Source organism: Oncorhynchus keta, chromosome 19, assembly GCF_023373465.1.
Source record: "Oncorhynchus keta strain PuntledgeMale-10-30-2019 chromosome 19, Oket_V2, whole genome shotgun sequence".
In the NCBI taxonomy this organism is placed as follows: Eukaryota; Metazoa; Chordata; class Actinopteri; order Salmoniformes; family Salmonidae; genus Oncorhynchus; species Oncorhynchus keta.
Window position 1 is genome coordinate 36,300,975 of NC_068439.1, and position 20,191 is coordinate 36,321,165.

The 20,191-nt window shown below is 40.4% G+C and overlaps 1 protein-coding gene across 8 annotated transcripts in view; it reads left to right on the plus strand.

The window, feature by feature from the left end:
- LOC118398157 (collagen alpha-1(XIV) chain-like) overlaps positions 1 to 20,191 on the plus strand; it is a 100,834-nt gene that overhangs the window by 56,103 nt on the left and 24,540 nt on the right. For all 8 annotated transcript variants that reach the window (XM_052470421.1, XM_052470417.1, XM_052470419.1 and 5 more), the window contains 17 exons: positions 2,981 to 3,127; positions 7,209 to 7,283; positions 8,791 to 8,930; positions 9,420 to 9,543; positions 10,625 to 10,768; positions 10,933 to 11,097; positions 11,203 to 11,241; positions 11,644 to 11,782; positions 12,393 to 12,535; positions 12,836 to 12,945; positions 14,807 to 14,965; positions 15,730 to 15,807; positions 16,090 to 16,176; positions 16,430 to 16,483; positions 17,792 to 17,887; positions 18,872 to 18,925; positions 19,753 to 19,806. In XM_052470421.1, the coding sequence (XP_052326381.1) occupies positions 2,981 to 3,127; positions 7,209 to 7,283; positions 8,791 to 8,930; positions 9,420 to 9,543; positions 10,625 to 10,768; positions 10,933 to 11,097; positions 11,203 to 11,241; positions 11,644 to 11,782; positions 12,393 to 12,535; positions 12,836 to 12,945; positions 14,807 to 14,965; positions 15,730 to 15,807; positions 16,090 to 16,176; positions 16,430 to 16,483; positions 17,792 to 17,887; positions 18,872 to 18,925; positions 19,753 to 19,806 (1,808 nt within the window). The remainder of the gene's footprint in view (positions 1 to 2,980; positions 3,128 to 7,208; positions 7,284 to 8,790; positions 8,931 to 9,419; positions 9,544 to 10,624; positions 10,769 to 10,932; positions 11,098 to 11,202; positions 11,242 to 11,643; positions 11,783 to 12,392; positions 12,536 to 12,835; positions 12,946 to 14,806; positions 14,966 to 15,729; positions 15,808 to 16,089; positions 16,177 to 16,429; positions 16,484 to 17,791; positions 17,888 to 18,871; positions 18,926 to 19,752; positions 19,807 to 20,191) is intronic.

Below are 20,191 nucleotides of genomic sequence, written 5' to 3' on the forward strand. Positions count from 1 at the left end.
CAGACCCCTTGTCACATTCGTTATAAGGATCGGACCAAGGTGCAGCGTGGTATGCGTACATTCTTATTATTTAAAGAATGAAACACTGAACAAACTAACAAAATAACAAAACGAAACGTGAAGCTATACAAACGAGTGCTGACAGGCAACTACACATAGACAAGATCCCACAAACACCAAAGGGAAATGGCTACCTAAATATGATCCCCAATCAAAGACAACGATAAACAGCTGTCTCTGATTGGGAACCATATCAGGCCAACATAGAATTACAAAACCCTAGACATACAAAAACCCTAGACAATAAAAAAAACCTAGACAATACAAAACTAGCGTACCCACTCTAGTCACACCCTGACCTAAACAAAATATAAGGAAAACAGAGACATCTCAGGTCAGGGCGTGACACCCCTTCACTTTTTCCAAATGTTGTTTACATTGCAGTCTTATTCTAAACTGGATTAAATAAAATACAAAATCTCATCAATCTACACACATTATCCCATAATAAACAAAGGGCAAACAGGCTTTAATTTTGTTATGTAAATATATTTTAAAAAATGTTTACTGAAATTATTTACATATTTATTCAGACCATTTGCTATGAGACTCGAAATTGAGCTCAGGTGCATCCTGTTTCCATCGTTGAGATGTTTCTACAACTTGATTAGATCATTCTTAAATGAAAGAAGTTTGGAACCACCAAGAATCTTCCTAGAGCTGACCGCCTGGCCAAACTGAGCGATCGGGGGAGAAGGACCTTGGTCAGAGAGGTTAAATGCGGTGGTTCGCACTTTTAGTTTTGCACGAATGCTTCCATCTATCCACGGTTTCTGGTTAGGGTAGGTTTTAATAGTCACAGTGGGTAAAACTGATTTGCCGAAAGGAGGTCGGGGGGCTTGTAGGCATGTCAGAAGTTGGAGTAACAGTGGTCGAGTTTTGCAGCAGCGCGAGTACTACAGTCGATATGTTGATAGAACTTCTGCAGCCTTTTTCTCAAATTTGCTTTGTTAAAATCCCCAGCTACAATAAATGCAGCCTCAGGTTATGTGGTTTCCAGTTTGCATAAAGTCCAGTGGAGTTCTTTGAGGGCCGTCATGGTATCAGCTTGAGGGGTGATATACACGGCCGTGACTATAACCAAAGATAATACGGTGATAATTTGCTTTTGCTTGTGAGGTATGTAATCGCAATTACACCATCGTTAATCATGAAACATACACCCCCGCCCTTCATACAGTATATCCCGAAAGAGCCATGTTTCCATGAAGCAGAGTATGTTACAATCCCTGATGTCTCTCTGGAAAGAGACCCTCTCCCTGAGCTCGTCAACTTTATTATCCAGAGACTAAACATTAGCGAGTAATATACCCGGAAGCGGTGGGTGGTGTGTGCGCCTCCTAAATCGGACTAGAAGACCACTTCGAGTACCTCTCCTCCGCCGGCATCGTTTTTGGTCAGTTTCTGGAATCAGTTAAATTGCCTTGGGGGGTGCGAACAAAGGATCTGCTTTGGGAAAGTCATATTCCTGGTCGTAATGCTGGTAGTGCTGGTGAGTTACCACCACTCTGATATCCAATAGTTCTTCCCGGCTGTATGAAATAACACAAAACATTTTCCTAGCTAAAAATGTAAGAAATCATGCATAAAAAAACTAAATACTGTAAAGTTTCTGATAAGAGAATTATGTTCTCCAGGTACATAACCCAATTTAATTATATTACTCTCAGTCTGCAAACCAGAATTTGTAAGATCCTGGTCGAATTAAACAGACGGAGGCCCAGCTAAAATAGTCAAAAAGGTTTATTCACGGGAACGTTCTGGCGTGCACAGTACAAAGCAATTCATTTTATACTGACCTCATACGCACGCACACACATACACACAACCATACGCACACACATACACAAAAACAGACGCACACACATACACACAAACAGACGCACACAATGTCCTGCTACGCAAACACTGTCTGTCTCACTACCCAGCCGACAGAGATTAGTGACCTTGTCCTTGAAACGTACTCCCCGTTCTCTCCAAAATCTCTAGTCAGGTCAGCACTGAGCTCAGACAGTCTGTGTTTTAAAATACCATAAAGACATATTGTTTTACCCTAATTCTGACTAGGACTACACATTTATTGACTATGATTTTATACGTTCTAATTATTTCCATACAATTATATGTTTCAGGGCGGAATATTCTAATCATTCAATTGACAACTAACAGTTTCCTAAGAGCAAGAAGCGAGGCAGCCCTCTCTGTCGGTGCCATCTTAGATACCCAAGAAGACTCGAGGCTGTAATCGCTGCCAATTTTTTTATTTGCAAACATTTCTAAAAACCTGTATTTGCTTTGTCATTATGGGTAATGTGTGTAGATCGATGAGAAAAAAACTACAATTTAATCAGTTTTAGAATAAGGCTGTAATGTAACAAAATTTTGAAAAAGGTCAAGGGGTCTGACTACTTTCCGAATGCACTGTCAGATGTTATGTCTCTGTGTCCAGTATGAAGGAAGTTAGAGGTAGTTTTCCGAGCCAATGCTAGCTAGGGTTAGTTCAATGACTGAAATGTCTATGTGTATCTACCAGCTTGCTTTGCTAGAGACCCATAGACTTCCACTAATTTTGTTAACGCTAGTTAGCATTGGCTCGCGAAACTATGTCTTACTTCCTTCATACTGGACACAGAGACATACATTTTTTATCCACAAGTTCATCTGACTCTGGGGAAATAGATAAAGGGCTTCTGCCAAAATCACGGTGTATCCCTTTAAAGAAATATGGTAGACCCAAACCCTGGAAGAGAGGTTGTACAATAGAATGTGGACATCTTTGAATTGGAATTCTAAGAATTGGAATTCATTACATACATGTCTATGGTGAACATGCTCCTGCTAATGACAACAGCATTGACTGTGATGGTAACTAGTGGTAAACTATGTACAGTATGTGATGGTAATTCTGTCTTCATTTTAGATGGATATAAGCAGGAGGCGAGACTGGGAGGAGGAACCACCCGGCACTGCTTCAATGACCTGACAGCTAACACTCAGTACAAGATCAGTGTGTACGCCCAACTCCAGGATACAGAGGGACCTGCAGTCTCCACCACAGAGAAGACCTGTAGGTGTTCTCTTCAACAGCTGCTTAGTGTACACTCTACGATAGCCCTACAAACGACTTGCTACTATGCTCAGAAAGGTTTCTTACGATATTGTGACAATATTGTGACCCACATATGTTCCAACATCACCACTGTAAAGTCCTGTCGCTAACATTCTAGCTTAGGGGTTGGCAACAGGCAGCTCGCGGGCCGTAACTGGCACCCAAAATGTATTTTGGCCCCCCAAAGTGTTTAGTAAAAAAAATTAAAGACTGTAAAATCACCAGCTAAAAATGTTTAATTTACGAAATCTATTCCTAAGTATCCCTGCTGTCTGGGTAGGTTCCTTGTTTCTTGTCCATCATTGGCTTAGTGGTGAAATCACCAGCCAGACAATATCTTCTTTAAGTAAATCAATCAAACCTTTATTAATGCAATTGCAGACAGAAGTTGACAACGGAAACACAGCACGTATGTTTCAGAGTAAGTTCTGCAAAATAAAACATGTCAAAGTTGCTTTAATATATTTGCAGTCAACCCCTAGTGATGTAACTGCCTACATCAACACCTTCTACTCATGAGACCAAACCCGTGCGTATACAGTTATACAAACTTGCAGGGGAAAACAATAGTCCAGTGTTTTCTAAGGGCTCGGGCAGTAATTTTCCATTCACGTGTGGCTTACAGTGGTATGTCTGACTAGTCTCTTATCTATTTACTCCCCTGCAGGGGTCTGTGTCTATCTCTTTTAGACTTGACGCGCTTTCTCACAGACACCCAGTTTTGACCGCAATGGCTCACACATCTGCTCAGACCGTTTCTATAAGAGGCAGAGACTAGAAAAGAACTGTGGAACAGTATTAAACCTTATAATGGATATACAGTGGGGCAAAAAAGTATTTAGTCAGCCACCAATTGTGCAAGTTCTCCCACTTAAAAAGATGAGAGAGGCCTGTAATTGTCATCATAGGTACACTTCAACTATGACAGACAAAATGAGAAAAAAATCCAGAAAATCACATTGTAGGATATTTAATGATTTTTTTTGCAAATTATGGTGGAAAATAAGTATTTGGTCAATACTTTGTTATATACCCTTTGTTGGCAATGACAGAGGTCAAACGTTTTCTGTAAGTATTCACAAGGTTTTCACACACTGTTGCATAGTTGCATAGTCATTTATTATAATATATCAATCATTTGGTGCAGCCCCTATCATGACCCCCATCACCACACATAAAAAAATAGAATACAATATATGATTGTGTCTCAATGTAATCTCGGTATGAAATGATAGTTATTTTGAAATACAATCTCTTTTTGGGTTTAGTTGTGGTCAATTTGCAGTGTACAAATGATTTGAATTATGTTCCGGCCCTCCGACCATTCTTTCCGACAAAAAACGACCAGTGTCTGAATCTACAGTGCCTTGGGAAAGTATTCGGCCCCCTTGAACTTTGCGACATTTCAGGTTTCAAACATAAAGATATAAAACTGTATTTTTTTAAAGAATCAACAACAAGTGGGACACAATCATGAAGTGGAACAACATTTATTGGATATTTCTTTTTTAACAAATCAAAAACTGAAAAATTGGGCATGCAAAATTATTCAGCCCCTTTACTTTCAGTGCAGCAAACTCTCTCCAGAAGTTCAGTGAGGATCTCTGAATGATCCAATGTTGACCTAAATGACTAATGATGATAAATACAATCCACCTGTGTGTAATCAAGTCTCCGTATAAATGCACCTGCACTGTGATAGTCTCAGAGGTCCGTTAAAAGCGCAGAGAGCATCATGAAGAACAAGGAACACACCAGGCAGGTCCGAGATACTGTTGTGAAGAAGTTTAAAGCCGGATTTGGATACAAACAGATTTCCCAAGCTTTAAACATCCCAAGAAGCATTGTGCAAGCGATAATATTGAAATGGAAGGAGTATCAGACCACTGCAAATCTACCAAGACCTGGCCGTCCCTCTAAACTTTCCGCTCATACAAGGAGAAGACTGATCAGAGATGCAGCCAAGAGGCCCATGATCACTCTGGATGAACTGCAGAGATCTACAGCTGAGGTGGGAGACTCTGTCCATAGGACAACAATAAGTCGTATATTGCACAAATCTGACCTTTATGGAAGAGTGGCAAGAAGAAAGCCATTTCTTAAAGATATCCATAAAAAGTGTTGTTTAAAGTTTGCCACAAGCCACCTGGGAGACAGACCAAACATATGGAAGAAGTTGCTCTGGTCAGATGAAACCAAAATTGAACTTTTTGGCAACAATGCAAAACGTTATGTTTGGCGTAAAAGCAAGACAGCTCATCACCCTGAACACACCATCCCCACTGTCAAACATGGTGGTGGCAGCATCATGGTTTGGGCCTGCTTTTCTTCAGCAGGGACAGTGAAGATGGTTAAAATTGATGGGAAGATGGATGGAGCCAAATACAGGACCATTCTGGAAGAAAACCTGATGGAGTCTGCAAAAGACCTGAGACTGGGACGGAGATTTGTCTTCCAACAAGACAATGATCCAAAACATAAAGAAAAATCTACAATGGAATGGTTCAAAAATAAACATATCCAGGTGTTAGAATGGCCAAGTCAAAGTCCAGACCTGAATCCAATCGAGAATCTGTGGAAAGAACTGAAAACTGCTGTTCACAAATGCTCTCCATCCAACCTCACTGAGCTCAAGCTGTTTTGCAAGGAGGAATGGGAAACATTTTCAGTCTCTCGATGTGCAAAACTGATAGAGACATACCCCAAGCGACTTACAGCTGTAATCGCAGCAAAAGGTGGCGCTACAAAGTATTAACTTAAGGGGGCTGAATAATTTTGCACGCCCAATTCTTCAGTTTTTGATTTGTTAAAAAAGTTAGAAATATCCAATAAATGTCGTTCCACTTCATGATTGTGTCCCACTTGTTTTTGATTCTTCACAAACAAAAATCAGTTTTATATCTTTATGTTTGAAGCCTAAAATGTGGCAAAAGGTCGCAAAGTTCAAGGGGGCCGAATACTTTCGCAAGGCACTGTAGTTGCCTACCCCTGGTATAGATGCTTAGTATTCTTTACTCTACATGCGACATACAGTACTACTACAACCAACTTGCTACATACTATTCTCACAGCATAGTTACAACATTGTCACAATGTTGTGACAACATTAGTTACAACATCAGTCCACAGGAAGCTGATAAGAAGCCTAAGAACAATTGACACATTCCTCAACATGAACAAAACACTGAGAACATAATTGTACTAAAAATGATTCCCTCTAGACTGTAGCAACATTCTTAGAAGATTTTCCAAACCAAACATACAGCTGCATGATTTACAGACAATCACAACATTTTCACAACATTATTAGTCTCCTGTGAGGCACTTTAATTCCTCCCTGCACTGTCGGAACTAGAAGCACAAGCGTTTCGCTACACTCGCATTAACATCTGCTAACCATGTGTATATGACCAATAATATTTGATTTGATTAGGAGTGAATTGTGATTGGGTCTGTGGCCAACTCACAACAGTAATCAAGGCACTCTGTCCAACCGACCAGGCATTTGTTTGCATTGAGTTGATTTACGTTGAGTTTAGACACCAATTTATAGCTTTGTTTTGATACAGATTACAGCTTAAAGGCCTTTTTAAATTGCCCTGTGTTTCCCCAGGCTGCCATCAAAAGTAATTCCCAGTTTGAGGTAGCTGAATTACTATGGCGATAAAGTCTATGTGGTTTTCAGCAGGGTTTCTGAGCTAGAAAAAAACGGTACAATTCATTTCAATTTGACTACCGCTGCTGGTAGTGATCAAGCTAGAAAATTACATGGGTAACTTAATCATAAACTCAGCATGCTTCTAAGCATAAGCTACCATCTCAGATTTACTCTCTTAATTCCTTCTGATTCTTCTACCATCCGACTAATTATATATATTATGTTTGATGGTAGTATCAATGAGGGATCTTCTGTGTGAGGATTTTTTTTTTTATGTAAATGAAAGCCTCACCAAGCATGTTTGTCAGGTGAGGTGACATAGACATGTAATAAGGATGTTATAATGATTTGTGTGTGTCTTATGTCATTGCTTTCATGCAGTCCCTGTTCCCACCCCGGCACCCACCAGACCACCCACCACGACCGCTCCTCCCAGTATACCCTCAGTCAAGGAAGGTAAGACAAAAGGCCTGTTGTTAACAAATACCTGTGGGCCCTATTGTGGTGCACTCTTCTAATTAAGAGGGTATTTCCACTCCATTTCTATATGGTGACCAGCACTTATGTCATCAGTGTTTTCCTTAGTAATATCTTGGGTGGGCTGCTGGAGAGAAATACTTTAGGTCCGTATATTATTTAGTAAGCTATAGTGCTTTTGGCTTGGTCTCAAAGCACTTCATGTACCTAAATGGGGTAAAGGGAACTCATACTGTCCACCACCACAGTAAACATCTACCTGGGTGGTGTATCGTAGCCATTTTGCACCCGAATGCTCACAAGTCACCAGGCATTGGCGAATATATACTGTAGAGATATCCCCTATGGTAGATTATCGACACATGTATTTGTGTGCAACTCACTTTGAGTGGCATTAACCATTAACATAATTTTGTCTGGTGCTCAAGGAAATTCGAAGGGCTTTGGCTTCCAGGCAATGCCCCCAATGGAATAACTAGCATTAGCGCAGTCAGGACTAAAGATATTGAAGGTAAATCAGAGAGCCCTCAGAACAGGCAGTTACCATGGAAATCACTCTGTCAAGTTGCTGGGTCAATTTTCAACTGGTCTGACATTCAAACGTCAAATGACTCCTGACACAAATTTGTGAATCTAATATAAGTTCATATACGCAGTGTCTATTGCAGTCATGACTACAGACATCTTAAACGATAGTAAAGCTGTTTAATGTGCTTTTGGAATAATCATAAATCTTTTCAGACTCCCAAAAATGGTCCCATTATGAGCTTTTGAGTCTGAGATAATACTGTAAGCCGGAACTTGTGTTACAGTCTTGTATCAAGTCAGAATATTTCATAGTTTACAATTCTCCAACAAACACATGCAACATAATATTATCTGATGATATAACCTGTAGAAAATAAGTAAATGTTTACCTTTATTTGCCGTTTTTGAGAACAATCATTTTAGCAGTTTTCTGGGATGAGTTTTGTAAAAGTTAATTGAAAACTCACTCCCTCTCTGTTGGAACTCAGACCAAGTCCATTTTAAAGCCTGTAAATCATTTTTTAAATTTTTATTGTTGGCATAGGAAATATCAACAAATGCAACTTTTAGTTTACTTTGCATCCCACATACTAGCAACTTGGTTATTATCTTTGTTTCCTTTGAAAATCACAGAGCAGAACAGAACAAAAAACGAAAGCAAACAACAGGAACTTAGGTGTTATACTGGTCAATCTGACCCTGGCTGGCCCTGGTATTAGAGAGGGAAGTTGTTGAGATAATTGCCAATCATCACAGCTCCTCTCTCGTAAACTGTGGAGAAAGAGAACGCTCTCTTCACTCTCCATTTTGATTCTTCCACTGCTGCTTGCTGAGGCTAGTATCCATTTGTATTACCTCTATATATGCTGTCTGTCAGAACTCTTTTTGTATGCACTGAATTTAAATTGCTCTTGATAAGAGCTCTTTCTCTCTCCTCTCCCTTTTTCTCACCTGACAGTTTGCAAGGCGGCCAAGGCAGACCTGGCATTTCTAGTGGACGGCTCCTGGAGCATTGGGGATGACAACTTCCTGAAAATCATCCGCTTCCTGTACAGCACCACAGGAGCCCTCGACATCATTGGACCAGATGGTACTCAGGTAAATATTGACTAACCAATGGTCCTGTGGCCAGCTAGCACTTACAGATGTAGGATCTTAATTGGATCACCCTGTTGCAGGAGAACTTTCCTGCAATCCAGGAAATATAAAACTTATGGTGTATTTGAGGTTTAAAAAGGCTTCTGAAGTTTGACATTTCAGATTTTATTTTCCCTTGTAAATTGTATCAATCTCTATAAAAATGTCCATTAATTATAGTCCACATTATACTTCCTATTTCCTGTTGCTGCAGGATTATTTTCCTGCTGTACCAAACTAGCTCAAATTACGATCCTACATCTGTACAGTATTTTACTTAATCTTGGAAGTGATATACTCAAATAAATTGTCATAAATGGTCTTGGAACACCTATGTTTGACTATGTGTCACGTGTGCGCTTTTATGAACAATACATTTATGCTGTCCATTATTAGTCCACTCATTTACTACCCCCCAAAAAAAAAAAAAAAAAATCTTTCTCCCATCAGGTGGCAATTGTCCAGTTCAGTGACGATGCCAGAACCGAGTTCAAACTTAACTCGTACGACAATAAGGAGAGGCTGCTAGAGGCCATTAACCACATCTCCTATAAGGGAGGGAACACCAAGACAGGCAAGTGGACATCGGGCCTTATTCACTATATTAAAAACAATGTTTTGACCATCAAGGCAAACCTTTGTCAAACCTTATTCACTCTCTACCAATGTAGAGTTTCATACTATTACTCTGACGCATACTTTAACGGGAAATGTATTTTAAAAATCTACTTCATATTCAACATCTCCAGCACCACCCCAACATCAACATATGTGAAAATGGCACGTTTCTATGTTTTGTAGTAAAAAAAAATAGAGGAAGATAAGTGTTTCCAATGACATCATCAACCAATTAGTAGACAATTAGTAGGTAATTAGTAGTACATACTTACTCACAATTGGTCAAAATCACACGAACACAATCACACGAAGTCATTGGAAACACTTATCTTCCTGTTTATGACATAACATAGAAACGCACCATTTTGACATATGTTGATGTTGGGGTGGTGCTGGAAATGATGAATATGAAGTAGAAATATTTTGCAGTTTCCCTTTAAGTTCCTTTTTCTTTTCTTTTTTTTTTCATGTCTAAATGGACTACCATAACAGTAAATTAACAGGATGACTGAATCCCATTGAGACAGCTGTAGATGCCAGATGAACAGAAATACCCTTTATTGACTTTCCTTTTGTAACCTGCTGAAAAAGAATCAGTCATTGTAATCAAGCAGGCCAGAGTAATCAAGCCCAGCTTCCAAAGAACAGTGAGATGCTGTCATTAATCAGTGGATCCCCAAGGGAAACGATAATGCATTCATCTAACAATATATATATTTTTTTCAAACGGGTGCAACGAAGAAGTCCGCTTGGTAATGCTAATTGTTGCATTGTGTTCTCCTTTGAATATGCTGTATTTGTGTGTAATGTGTATTGTTGCAGGTGGGGTGGGAATAATAACAAAGAAAATGTGTTGTTGCTGAATATTTTTGCAGTGATACTGATAACCCAACACCACGATCCTCTACCAAGGAGCCTGGCTATATCCTGCTGTCGATATCGCTTTGAGTGTAACTCCTTTCTTTATCTTCCCCTCCTATCCTCCCTCTCTCTTTCTCTCCCTCCCTCCATCCCTCCCTCTAATTCTCTTACTGTAGGGCTAGCCATCCGACATGTGAAAGACACCATCTTCACAGTGGGAGGAGGTATCCGGAGGGGCATCCCCAAGGTACTGGTGGTGTTGACTGACGGGCGCTCTCAGGATGATGTCAACAAGGTCTCCAAAGAGATGCAGATGGAAGGTGAGGCACATGATGCAATAATTTCATTGAATAGATTGTGGTACAAGAAAAGAACATTCTACAACACAAAAAAAGTATCTGTATATGTTAATCCAACAAAATGTTTTAGTTAGGTATGTACATAACACACTATTGGCAATACTGTATGCTTACCTTCTTCACAGGGTACATTGTTTTTGCCATTGGTTTTGCGGATGCGGACTACGGGGAGCTGGTGAGCATCGCCAGCAAGCCTAGCGAGAGACACGTTTTCTTTGTGGATGATTTAGACGCCTTCAAGAAAATTGAGGAAAAGCTGGTCACTTTTGTTTGTGAGGCTGCCACTGCCAGTGAGTCCTACAGGAGCACAATCTAAATCTGTCATATAAAAGCACAGGGGGCATATTATTGTGTGCATTTTATCCATGCAATGACATAAATGTTTTGTCTTTCAGCTTGTCCTTCGGTGGCGATGAGTGGCAGTACCTTGCCAGGTTAGAGACTGAAGCATACTTACTTATTCATGTGTCCTGGCACACAGGGCACAGTCAAGACCTCTCTATTCTCATACCCGTTGACTAGTTATGACCCCAGTATAACTGTTATGCACAAAATCACTGTAAACTGGACAGGTACAGTACAGTTGACTTCTGCTCAGTGCACATCAGATAAGTGAAAACTCTGGACTTAAGACTACGTAAAATGGCCTCTTTCCGAGTGCACATGTAAGTCAGAATGTCTTAACGATAAGAAGTAGAAGCTCAGAATTGAGAAATCATGATGAAAACAGAGCCAGTCACAATTTTAAAAAAATATTATTTTTACTTGTCAGTAGTACTGTGCATGGACATGTCTGCTTTTAAACCAACTCATGGTTGTTTATGTTGTGGCTGCAGGTTTCAGGATGATGGAGATGTTTGGTCTAGTGGAGGGTCTGTATGGACATGTATCAGGAGTGTCCATGGAGCCTGGCACCTTCAACAGCTTCCCCTGCTTCCGCCTGCACAACAACTCCCTCCTTGCCCAGCCCACCAAGTATGGACACTAGCATCTTAACTAAAAGGCATAACAGTACATTGCCTTCTATCAATCATGTAGAATTTAGTAGACACTCTTGTCCAAAGCGACAAAACGTCAGTGAGTACAATGAGCATGATACAGGTAAAGCTACTCTATGACAGCGGTAAGTATTGGCACCACTTACCCAATGATAACATAAACAACACCTTACAACATACAACTTACTCTACTCCCCTGAATTGAATCCTCTTTTCCTGACACTTGGCCTGAAAATGCTGTTATTACAATGAAGAGGTGGTGATAATGACAGACAGCTGGCCTCACCTGGTGTATTTCATCTCCTTCATCTGCAACAATCCCACATCACAGAAAACATAGTCATTTTGTGTCTCATTCTCAAATTATAATGCAGCAAATGTGGTACATATACAGTATGAAGAAACAATAGCTTCCTGCTCTTAGCCTCTTTTAAGAATTTAATGACACTATTGAAGGAATTGAATTGGCAAGTTGAAACAGCTTTTGAAATGGTGTTTGATAGCAGTTGAGCTCTGTAAAGGTGCTACAACAAACGCCACTGTATGTTCAGACTAGAGCCTATTGTTCTGGGAACTTTCCACCCCAGGTTTATCCACCCCGAGGGTTTGCCCTCTGATTACACCATCACTATGCTGTTCCGCCTGCTGCCTGAAACGCCCAAGGAGCCCTTTGCATTGTGGGAGATCCTCAACAAGGACAACGAGCCCCTGGTGGGCGTCATCCTGGACAGTGAGTAGGATGCCTGGGGACGGGACTGGGTCTTAGCTGGGACCGTGTGTCAAGTTCCCATTGTTTGGTTGCTGTCATAAGATAGGCAAAGCAATGGACATTTTGCCAGGTGTCTTTGCTCATATTGTGAGCAGCACAATGATTTGTGTGTAAATCGTAGGCTATAGTAGGCTACAGGTCTAGTAAACCATCTATGCCTCCTCTATTTGAAACAAGAACATTCCTCACTATTTTCGAGTTTGTACTGAATATGTTATGAAACTGCAGAAAGTTAGGCAAACATTCTCTTTCCAACGTTAGACGGTGGCAAGACCCTCACCTTCTTCAACCATGACTACAAAGGACAGTTTCAGACTGTGACCTTCGAGGGACCTGAGATCGAGAAGCTCTTCTACGGCAGTTTCCACAAGGTCAATGTTCAAAAACACTCTTTGTTATCTCACTTCCTCAGTGCAACGCTGCTGCAACATCACCCTAACACCTCAGGGAATGTCCTGCTTCCTGGCTATAAGCCAGCTTGTTGAGTGATGTTAAGTCACTCATGTCTGGCTTTCAGTGGAGCTTACAATACCTTTGCCCTGAGACATGTCTGTAGACTCCCATGTTATCAGGGCTAACAATACCTTAGGCCTGAGACATGCCTGTAGACTCCTATGTTCTAACAATACCTTTGCCCAGATCCATGGCCTGCTGCTTAAGTGAATGATGATATGCTTTTTCTCTTCACTGGCACAGTTATCTGATAGTGTATTCAAGTCACCCACTTGCCAATGTCATAATCATCCTCTTTCTATTGATGCCAAAGCTTTGCTTGGCAACTTACATTATCATCCATGAGTGAGATGTAGCACCTGAAACAAACACCTACCTTTTTTGATGCAGTTCTTAAATCACTTATGTTTTGACTATTCAAATAGTTTCAACTTTTTTGCTGCACAATAATAATATAATATTCCATTTAGCAGATGTTTTTATTCATGCATACGGGTAGCCCCAGTGGGAAATGAACCCACGACCGTTAGTGTTGCATACACCGTGCTACCAACTGAGCCACACAGGACCACTAAACAGTGTGTAGCTGTAGCATTAATATATAGTGTGGGTAGTACTGTGCCATTTGATGTTCACAAGAAATGGCCATCATATTTGACTTGCTATCTGCTGAAATAAAATAAAATATTTTAAAAAATGCTAACCATGTGGAATGAAGCTGGCACCCGAAATATTGCCAGGATAACGTATGCAAATTTGAATCATAGCCACTTTCAAACAAGCTAAACAAACTAAACTATGCAGGGAGGAGGAAATTGATGTGACTGAAAGCGACTATGGCCTGGATTCATGTAAACCACTGTTGCCTTTTTCCTCAGCAAATTATCACCAGTGATTACTGCAATTCTTTCTCCTGCCAATCCATAAGTATTCTCATGTGTCATCTTGTCAGCACTTCGCCCATCAGGCTTGGTGATAATGTGGTAACATATTAGATGACCTCTCAAGAGGACTTGACTAACGGTTAGATACTTCTCTGACTCCTTGCATTGCAGTAGGTGTTTTTTTTAAGACGCCTAATTCAAATGATTCATCGGGAATCTGTTTTTGTCACAAAAAAAGGTAAATAAAAAGGAAATGCTACAGTTCCATCCTTATCAGCGCTTTAACATAGTAATGCACCAATGTCAAACAAAGCTGAAAGTGCTGTTTTATAAAGACATACGTTCACAGTTGATAATCAGGTATGAATAGATATTTGCTCGAATAATGTCTTGAAATTCCCCAATATACTTCCCCCACGAGACATCCCATTTCCAACCAAGCATACAGGGGAAACTTGACGTGTCAAAGGGAGAAAAACGTCTGCAATCCACCGACTTCAAAACCGACTCTAGTTTCGGGTGACTAGTGGAATGCTTGCGCAGAAATCTGTCCTTCTTTTACAGCCTGTGTCTCTTTGAACCTCTTTCTGTTTTCTGAAACCGTAACTCTTTAATGCTCCCCAGTGATTTATTGAGACGCGCATATGAGATGTTTCAATCGCACTGCGTCTGTGTTCCAAACAGACCTGGGTTCAAATACTATTTCAAATCATTTAGGATCATTTATCTGTGTTTAGAATTGAGCTTGCCTGTCGCCATGGAACCAATAGAATAGCCGCAAAAGTGTAAACCCTGCCAAACTGGCACTCCAGGCAGGCTTCGGCAAATGCTCAAAGTATTTGAAAGATTTAAAATAGTATTTGTACCCAGGTCTGGTTCTTCATTTTCCCTGTAGCTGCACATGGCTATTAGCAAGACCAGCGCCACGGCTGTCATTGACTGTAAGCTAGTAGGGGAGAAGGCCATCAACGCGGCGGGCAACATCACCACGGATGGCCTGGAGGTGCTGGGACGATTGGTGCGCTCCAGGGGGAAGAAGGACAGCTCTGCACCGGTAAGCTGTGACAGATAGATCAGAGAGGGTATACAAGAAGACGTTTTGACATCGATGTAGAATTACTAGAATATACTGTAGTTCTAAGGACATCCCCATTCAATATCCATGTCAATATTCCGTAATTAGATTTCTATGCATTTTTAACCCCTTGATTCTTCTTATTTTATGTGCAGTTGGGCTGAATTCTAACATACACTATGGTGTTTAGTGTCATGGAGTATTCAATAGAGTGGTGATAAACTACCTAGGTTATGAATTCTTAAAACAGCATTAAGACAGAGAGTTTGAATAAAGTATAATCACATCAGCACGTCAAGATCTATTTTCCACTAAATATAAACAAGTCATAGAAACAACTGTACTTTTCATATCCAATCTCCCAGTTCCATAAATTGCCCAGATATCCTCATACAGGAATAGCAGTGAGATGTACTCTCTGATAGGCTTGATCATTTTCTTTATTTGACAAAAAACTCTTCACAATTCTCTTTCAAATTGACCCCTTTCAGGACAGGAGAAAACAGAGCAATCTGTTTGGAGAGACCAATTATTGATAGATTCTTCCTCCTCAATAAGAGATGTGCAACAATTCTGTTAACAATGCGTGATACTGAATAATTATCATACTTTCTCTCAGGTCTTATTTAGGAGATTCACAGCTTGCTGCTAGATCTATCAATAGACAATTAGTCAAGTAACAACATGTTTGTAGTGAATGTAAGAAAGGATGTGTGTGTGTTTGTTGCTCTTTTTGTCCTCAGTTCCAACTGCAGTCGTTTGACATCGTCTGCAGCACGTCCTGGGCCAGCCGAGACAAGTGCTGTGAGCTTCCTGGTTTGGTGAGTTCACACCTCGCTACTGATCTCATCTACTGACTGATGTGGGATGACCTTAACCTTTGTTGTAATGTGTCGTAGGATGTTGTAGGACAGTGTCATAGATGTCATATTGTGTCATCTTGTTATTGTGTTATCATAAGGTCATTATCCTATTATTTGTTTTAGCATTATCGTCATTATCATTATGCTTTGGTCATTATCATAATCATTAGGTCATTGTACTCTTGTGTTGCATGTATTGTCATACAGTCATGTTATGGTGGTATTTGTCTCATCTCTAAGAGGAAGGAGGAGGACTGTCCTGCCATGCCGAGGGCCTGCACCTGCAGCCAGGAAAGCAAAGGTCCCCCTGGCCCCACTGGACCCCCTGTGAGGACCCTCCTTCTCTCCTTAATCAGCATCATGTGTTACTTACAGCTGTTGTTGAGCTAGGATTTCATTCATTCATTGCATTCAGTGGCTGATGAACATAACACAGTGTGACATATGGGGATGGAGAGTACATACACCCGGTGTGTGATAGTGTGTTTAGAATGTGTTGATAGTGTGTGTCTTTAAGGTCTGTGGTCCTTATCTTAATGGTGTGTGACAGAGGGTGTGTGGGTGTTTGTGTTATCAACAGGGAGGACCTGGGATCAGAGGAGGGAGAGGGGACCGTGGAGAACCAGGAGCTGTGGTACAGTGTATACACACACACACACACACACACACTCATGTAAATAAAAACACAATGAAAGTCAATGCAGCTTGTAACAATTCCACAAGCACTCAGTGGGTGGGTGGGGGGACAGACACATACCCTCATTGATGGATACCAGACACATACCCTCTTGGATACCTCTCTTCCATAAAATATCCCTTGTGTACTGCTAAGCTGAAAATCCACTCTTTCTATAAATGCCATTTGCAAAGTTCTAATCTTTTATTCATTTCTCACTCTCTCATGCTATTAGACTTGGATTGCACGGGTCTTGAAAGTCCCAGAAAATTGTACTGGTGTTTGAATGGGGTGTTATTATAGCATGTAAAGGTCCTTGTAATGCCGCCGTCCTCGCAGTGCACCCATGCTGTCTTTCTACTCTCATGAATTTCATATTCATTGGAGATGCAACGTGCCCCCATGAAAGTCAATGACCTGCGACTGGTAGGCTCATGACAAGACAGACAGAGAGCAGCCTCGCTGGTCTCTGATTTGCAGTTAAATCACTGAGTTAGCCTAAAGCCCCCTCTCAGACACCCAGACCTAGGTCAGGTAATGTATAAAGGATGAAGACAGTTGTATGGAATAAAATATATACAATTTAGTGGATTCGGCTATTTCAGCCACATCCGTTGCTGACAGGTGTATAAAATTATGTCTGAGTGTTGGAGTGTACCCCTGGCTATCCATAAATAATAATAATAATGCCGTCTAGTTTGCTTAATATAAGCAATTTGAAATGATTTATACTTTTACTGATACTTAAGTATATTTTAGTAATTACATTTACTTTTGATACTTAAGTATATTTAAAACCAAATACTTTTAGACTTTTACTCAAGTAGTATTTTACTGGGTGACTTTCACTTTTACTTGAGTCATTTTCTATTAAGGTATCTTTACTTTTCCTCAAGTATGATAATTGGGTATTTTTTCCACCCCTGGTTAGGTTAGCCAATCATGTGAGTGCATGCGTACTCCAAAGATGGAGAGGGACAGTTTATGGCTTGATCAGTGGAAGGTGGTCAGGGAGATGGTTGATTAAAAGGTTGTCTGGTGACGATCTTATCTTATTATTGGCCTATATGTAAATAAAAAATGTTTACAGTACTAGTGTTCAGTTAGATTTTACTTTGTAATTTGGTGTGTATTTCCTCAATTTGTTCCAGTGATACTAGATTGTTGTAATAACTGTAGAAAGCAGGGAATTGAACTAGAACTATAGTCAAATGTTAACTATATTCTAATCTACTTTATCAATGTGTTCTTCTGTCTCTGTGACAGGGACCGATAGGTCCAATTGGGGACGCTGGTTCTCCTGGGCTGCAGGGGCCTCCTGGACCCCAGGGGCCCAGCGGACGTACCATCATGGGCCCTCCGGTAAGCCAAACATACACATTAATTGAGACACACACCATCTAATACTGCACATATTAGAGGAGTCTAGTATCCCAACACACATAACATACAGTAGCTACAGTACCCGATTTACCTAGGCATGCTATAAAGACTGCCTTTTAAAAGGTGTTGTAATACTCAGATGTTGATTCTTTCGTGCCCAAGGGATGTTGTTAAACGTAAGCTGTAAAGGAGGGAGGATGTATCGTAACCTAATAGACTGTAAACAGAACAGTCAAATATGAAGTATTGGGTTACACCTGCATTGGTATTAACAGATCAATGACTAATGAATGACAGGTAAAACATTAAAGGATACGCCCAGATGTCTTAACTTTACTAAGGCCATGTTGAAGCCAGCCTATGGTAAAGTATTTGATGGTATAACATACAGAAGTGCTATATTTAAGACATTATCTATTTGTTGTTAATTCAGGATTATTGTCATGATTGTCATTGTCATTATTGCCATGATTGTGATAAGAGACCAAGTTGAGTTCCATATCTTTATTACGGCGAAACTTCAAACAAAAACAATAAACCAACAACGAAATGTGAAAGTAGTGGTGCCACATGCACATACACAAAACAATATCCCACAAAGACAGGTGGGAAAAATGGCTACCTAAATATGATCCCCAATTAGAGGCAACGATTACCAGCTGCCTCTAATTGGGAACCATACAAAACACCAACATAAAAATAATGAACTAGAACACCCTCTAGTCACACCCTGACCTACAACTCCTTAGAGAACCAAGGGCTCTCTATGGTCAGGGCATGACAATTATGGTGACAGGTAGGGGATAAGTAAAGGTACAGCTACTGGAAGAGTTTGGAAACAAATGGCATTTGTAGTTAGAAAGCACACTGTGACCAGATAGTGACGACCCCAACTTATGAAATAGCCTCCAAATAAGCTTGATATTTGCTGTTGATATTTATTGTTGTTTTTTCCAACTTCAGGGTGGTCCCGGAGAAAGAGGTGAGAAGGGTGCAGCTGGCGCTCCAGGAATACAGGTAAAGACCACCATTTACTTCCTGCCCTTTCAGACACACTTTCCCTCATCACAAAATGGCATTTAGTCTTCAAATGACATTCAAATGACATCACTGCACCAAAGGGAGATCTTTTGAATGGCATATTGGATATCTATCTCTGTAAGGTAACTGTAATGGGAACATGTCATTCTGAATTCTGGTATGAGAGTTGCTGCATAATTTGAGTGAAAGAGCTTCTGCTACCGTTTGGTTGATGGGATGTCAGTTTTATTTCAATGCATTAAAGGATTTACACAGGTAATAAATAAGAGGAGAAGGAAGAAGTTGGTCTTAACCACTGATACAGGGTCAGATATTTTCCATCCTCCTAATGGTAAATTTGAGCATTGGCGGTTGGGTAATCTGATTCTAGATCTGTGGTTATGGGCAGCGCCTGCCTGGACCGTAACAAGACATCACAGCAGTTTTTACAAAACAACAGATATTTCCCCTCTGTTGTAATGACTCATGCCTAAGATGTAATACACTTTCATTATAATCAATCTCTGAGCAAATTAAGATGGATCCTGTCAATAACTGTAGAGGTTGGGAGATGTATACTTTTGTTTGCCATTGGCATTCAGTACTCGTTGTGTCTGAGTGAGGGAATTTGACTTTGACGGCTGTGAAGGTCATACAAGAGACTGTGTATTACAAACAGCTCCAGCTTCACAACATTAATTATCTGTAATGAGTTAGGATAATGGTCCAACCATCCGAGCCTGTCAATACAAATGTATTCATGCTGACACCCTTAACTGGCCTTTTTGTTTTCACCATTTTGTTTTCTCTCTCTACGGTTGCAGGGCATTCCTGGATCTCCTGGGTCATCAGGTCGAGTGGGACAAACAGGAACAAGGGTAAGGTCTTGTCGGTCTGTTTACAGTGCATTCGGAAAGTATTCAGACCTCTTCCCTTTTTTCCACATTTTGTTATTATTTACATACATTTTCAGACCCTTTGTTATGAGACTTGAAATTGAGCTCAGGTGCATCCTGTTTCCATTGATCATTCTTGAGATGTTCCTACAACTTGATTGGAGTCCACCTGTGGTAGATTTAATTGATTGGACATATAAGGTCCAACATTTGACAGTGCATGTCAGAGCAAAAACCAAGTCATGAGTCAAAGGAATTGTCCGTAGAGCTCTGAGACAGGATTGTGTTGAGGCACAGATCTGGGGAAAGGTATAAAAAAATATCTGCAGCATTGAAGGTCCCCAAGAACACAGTGGCCTCCATCATT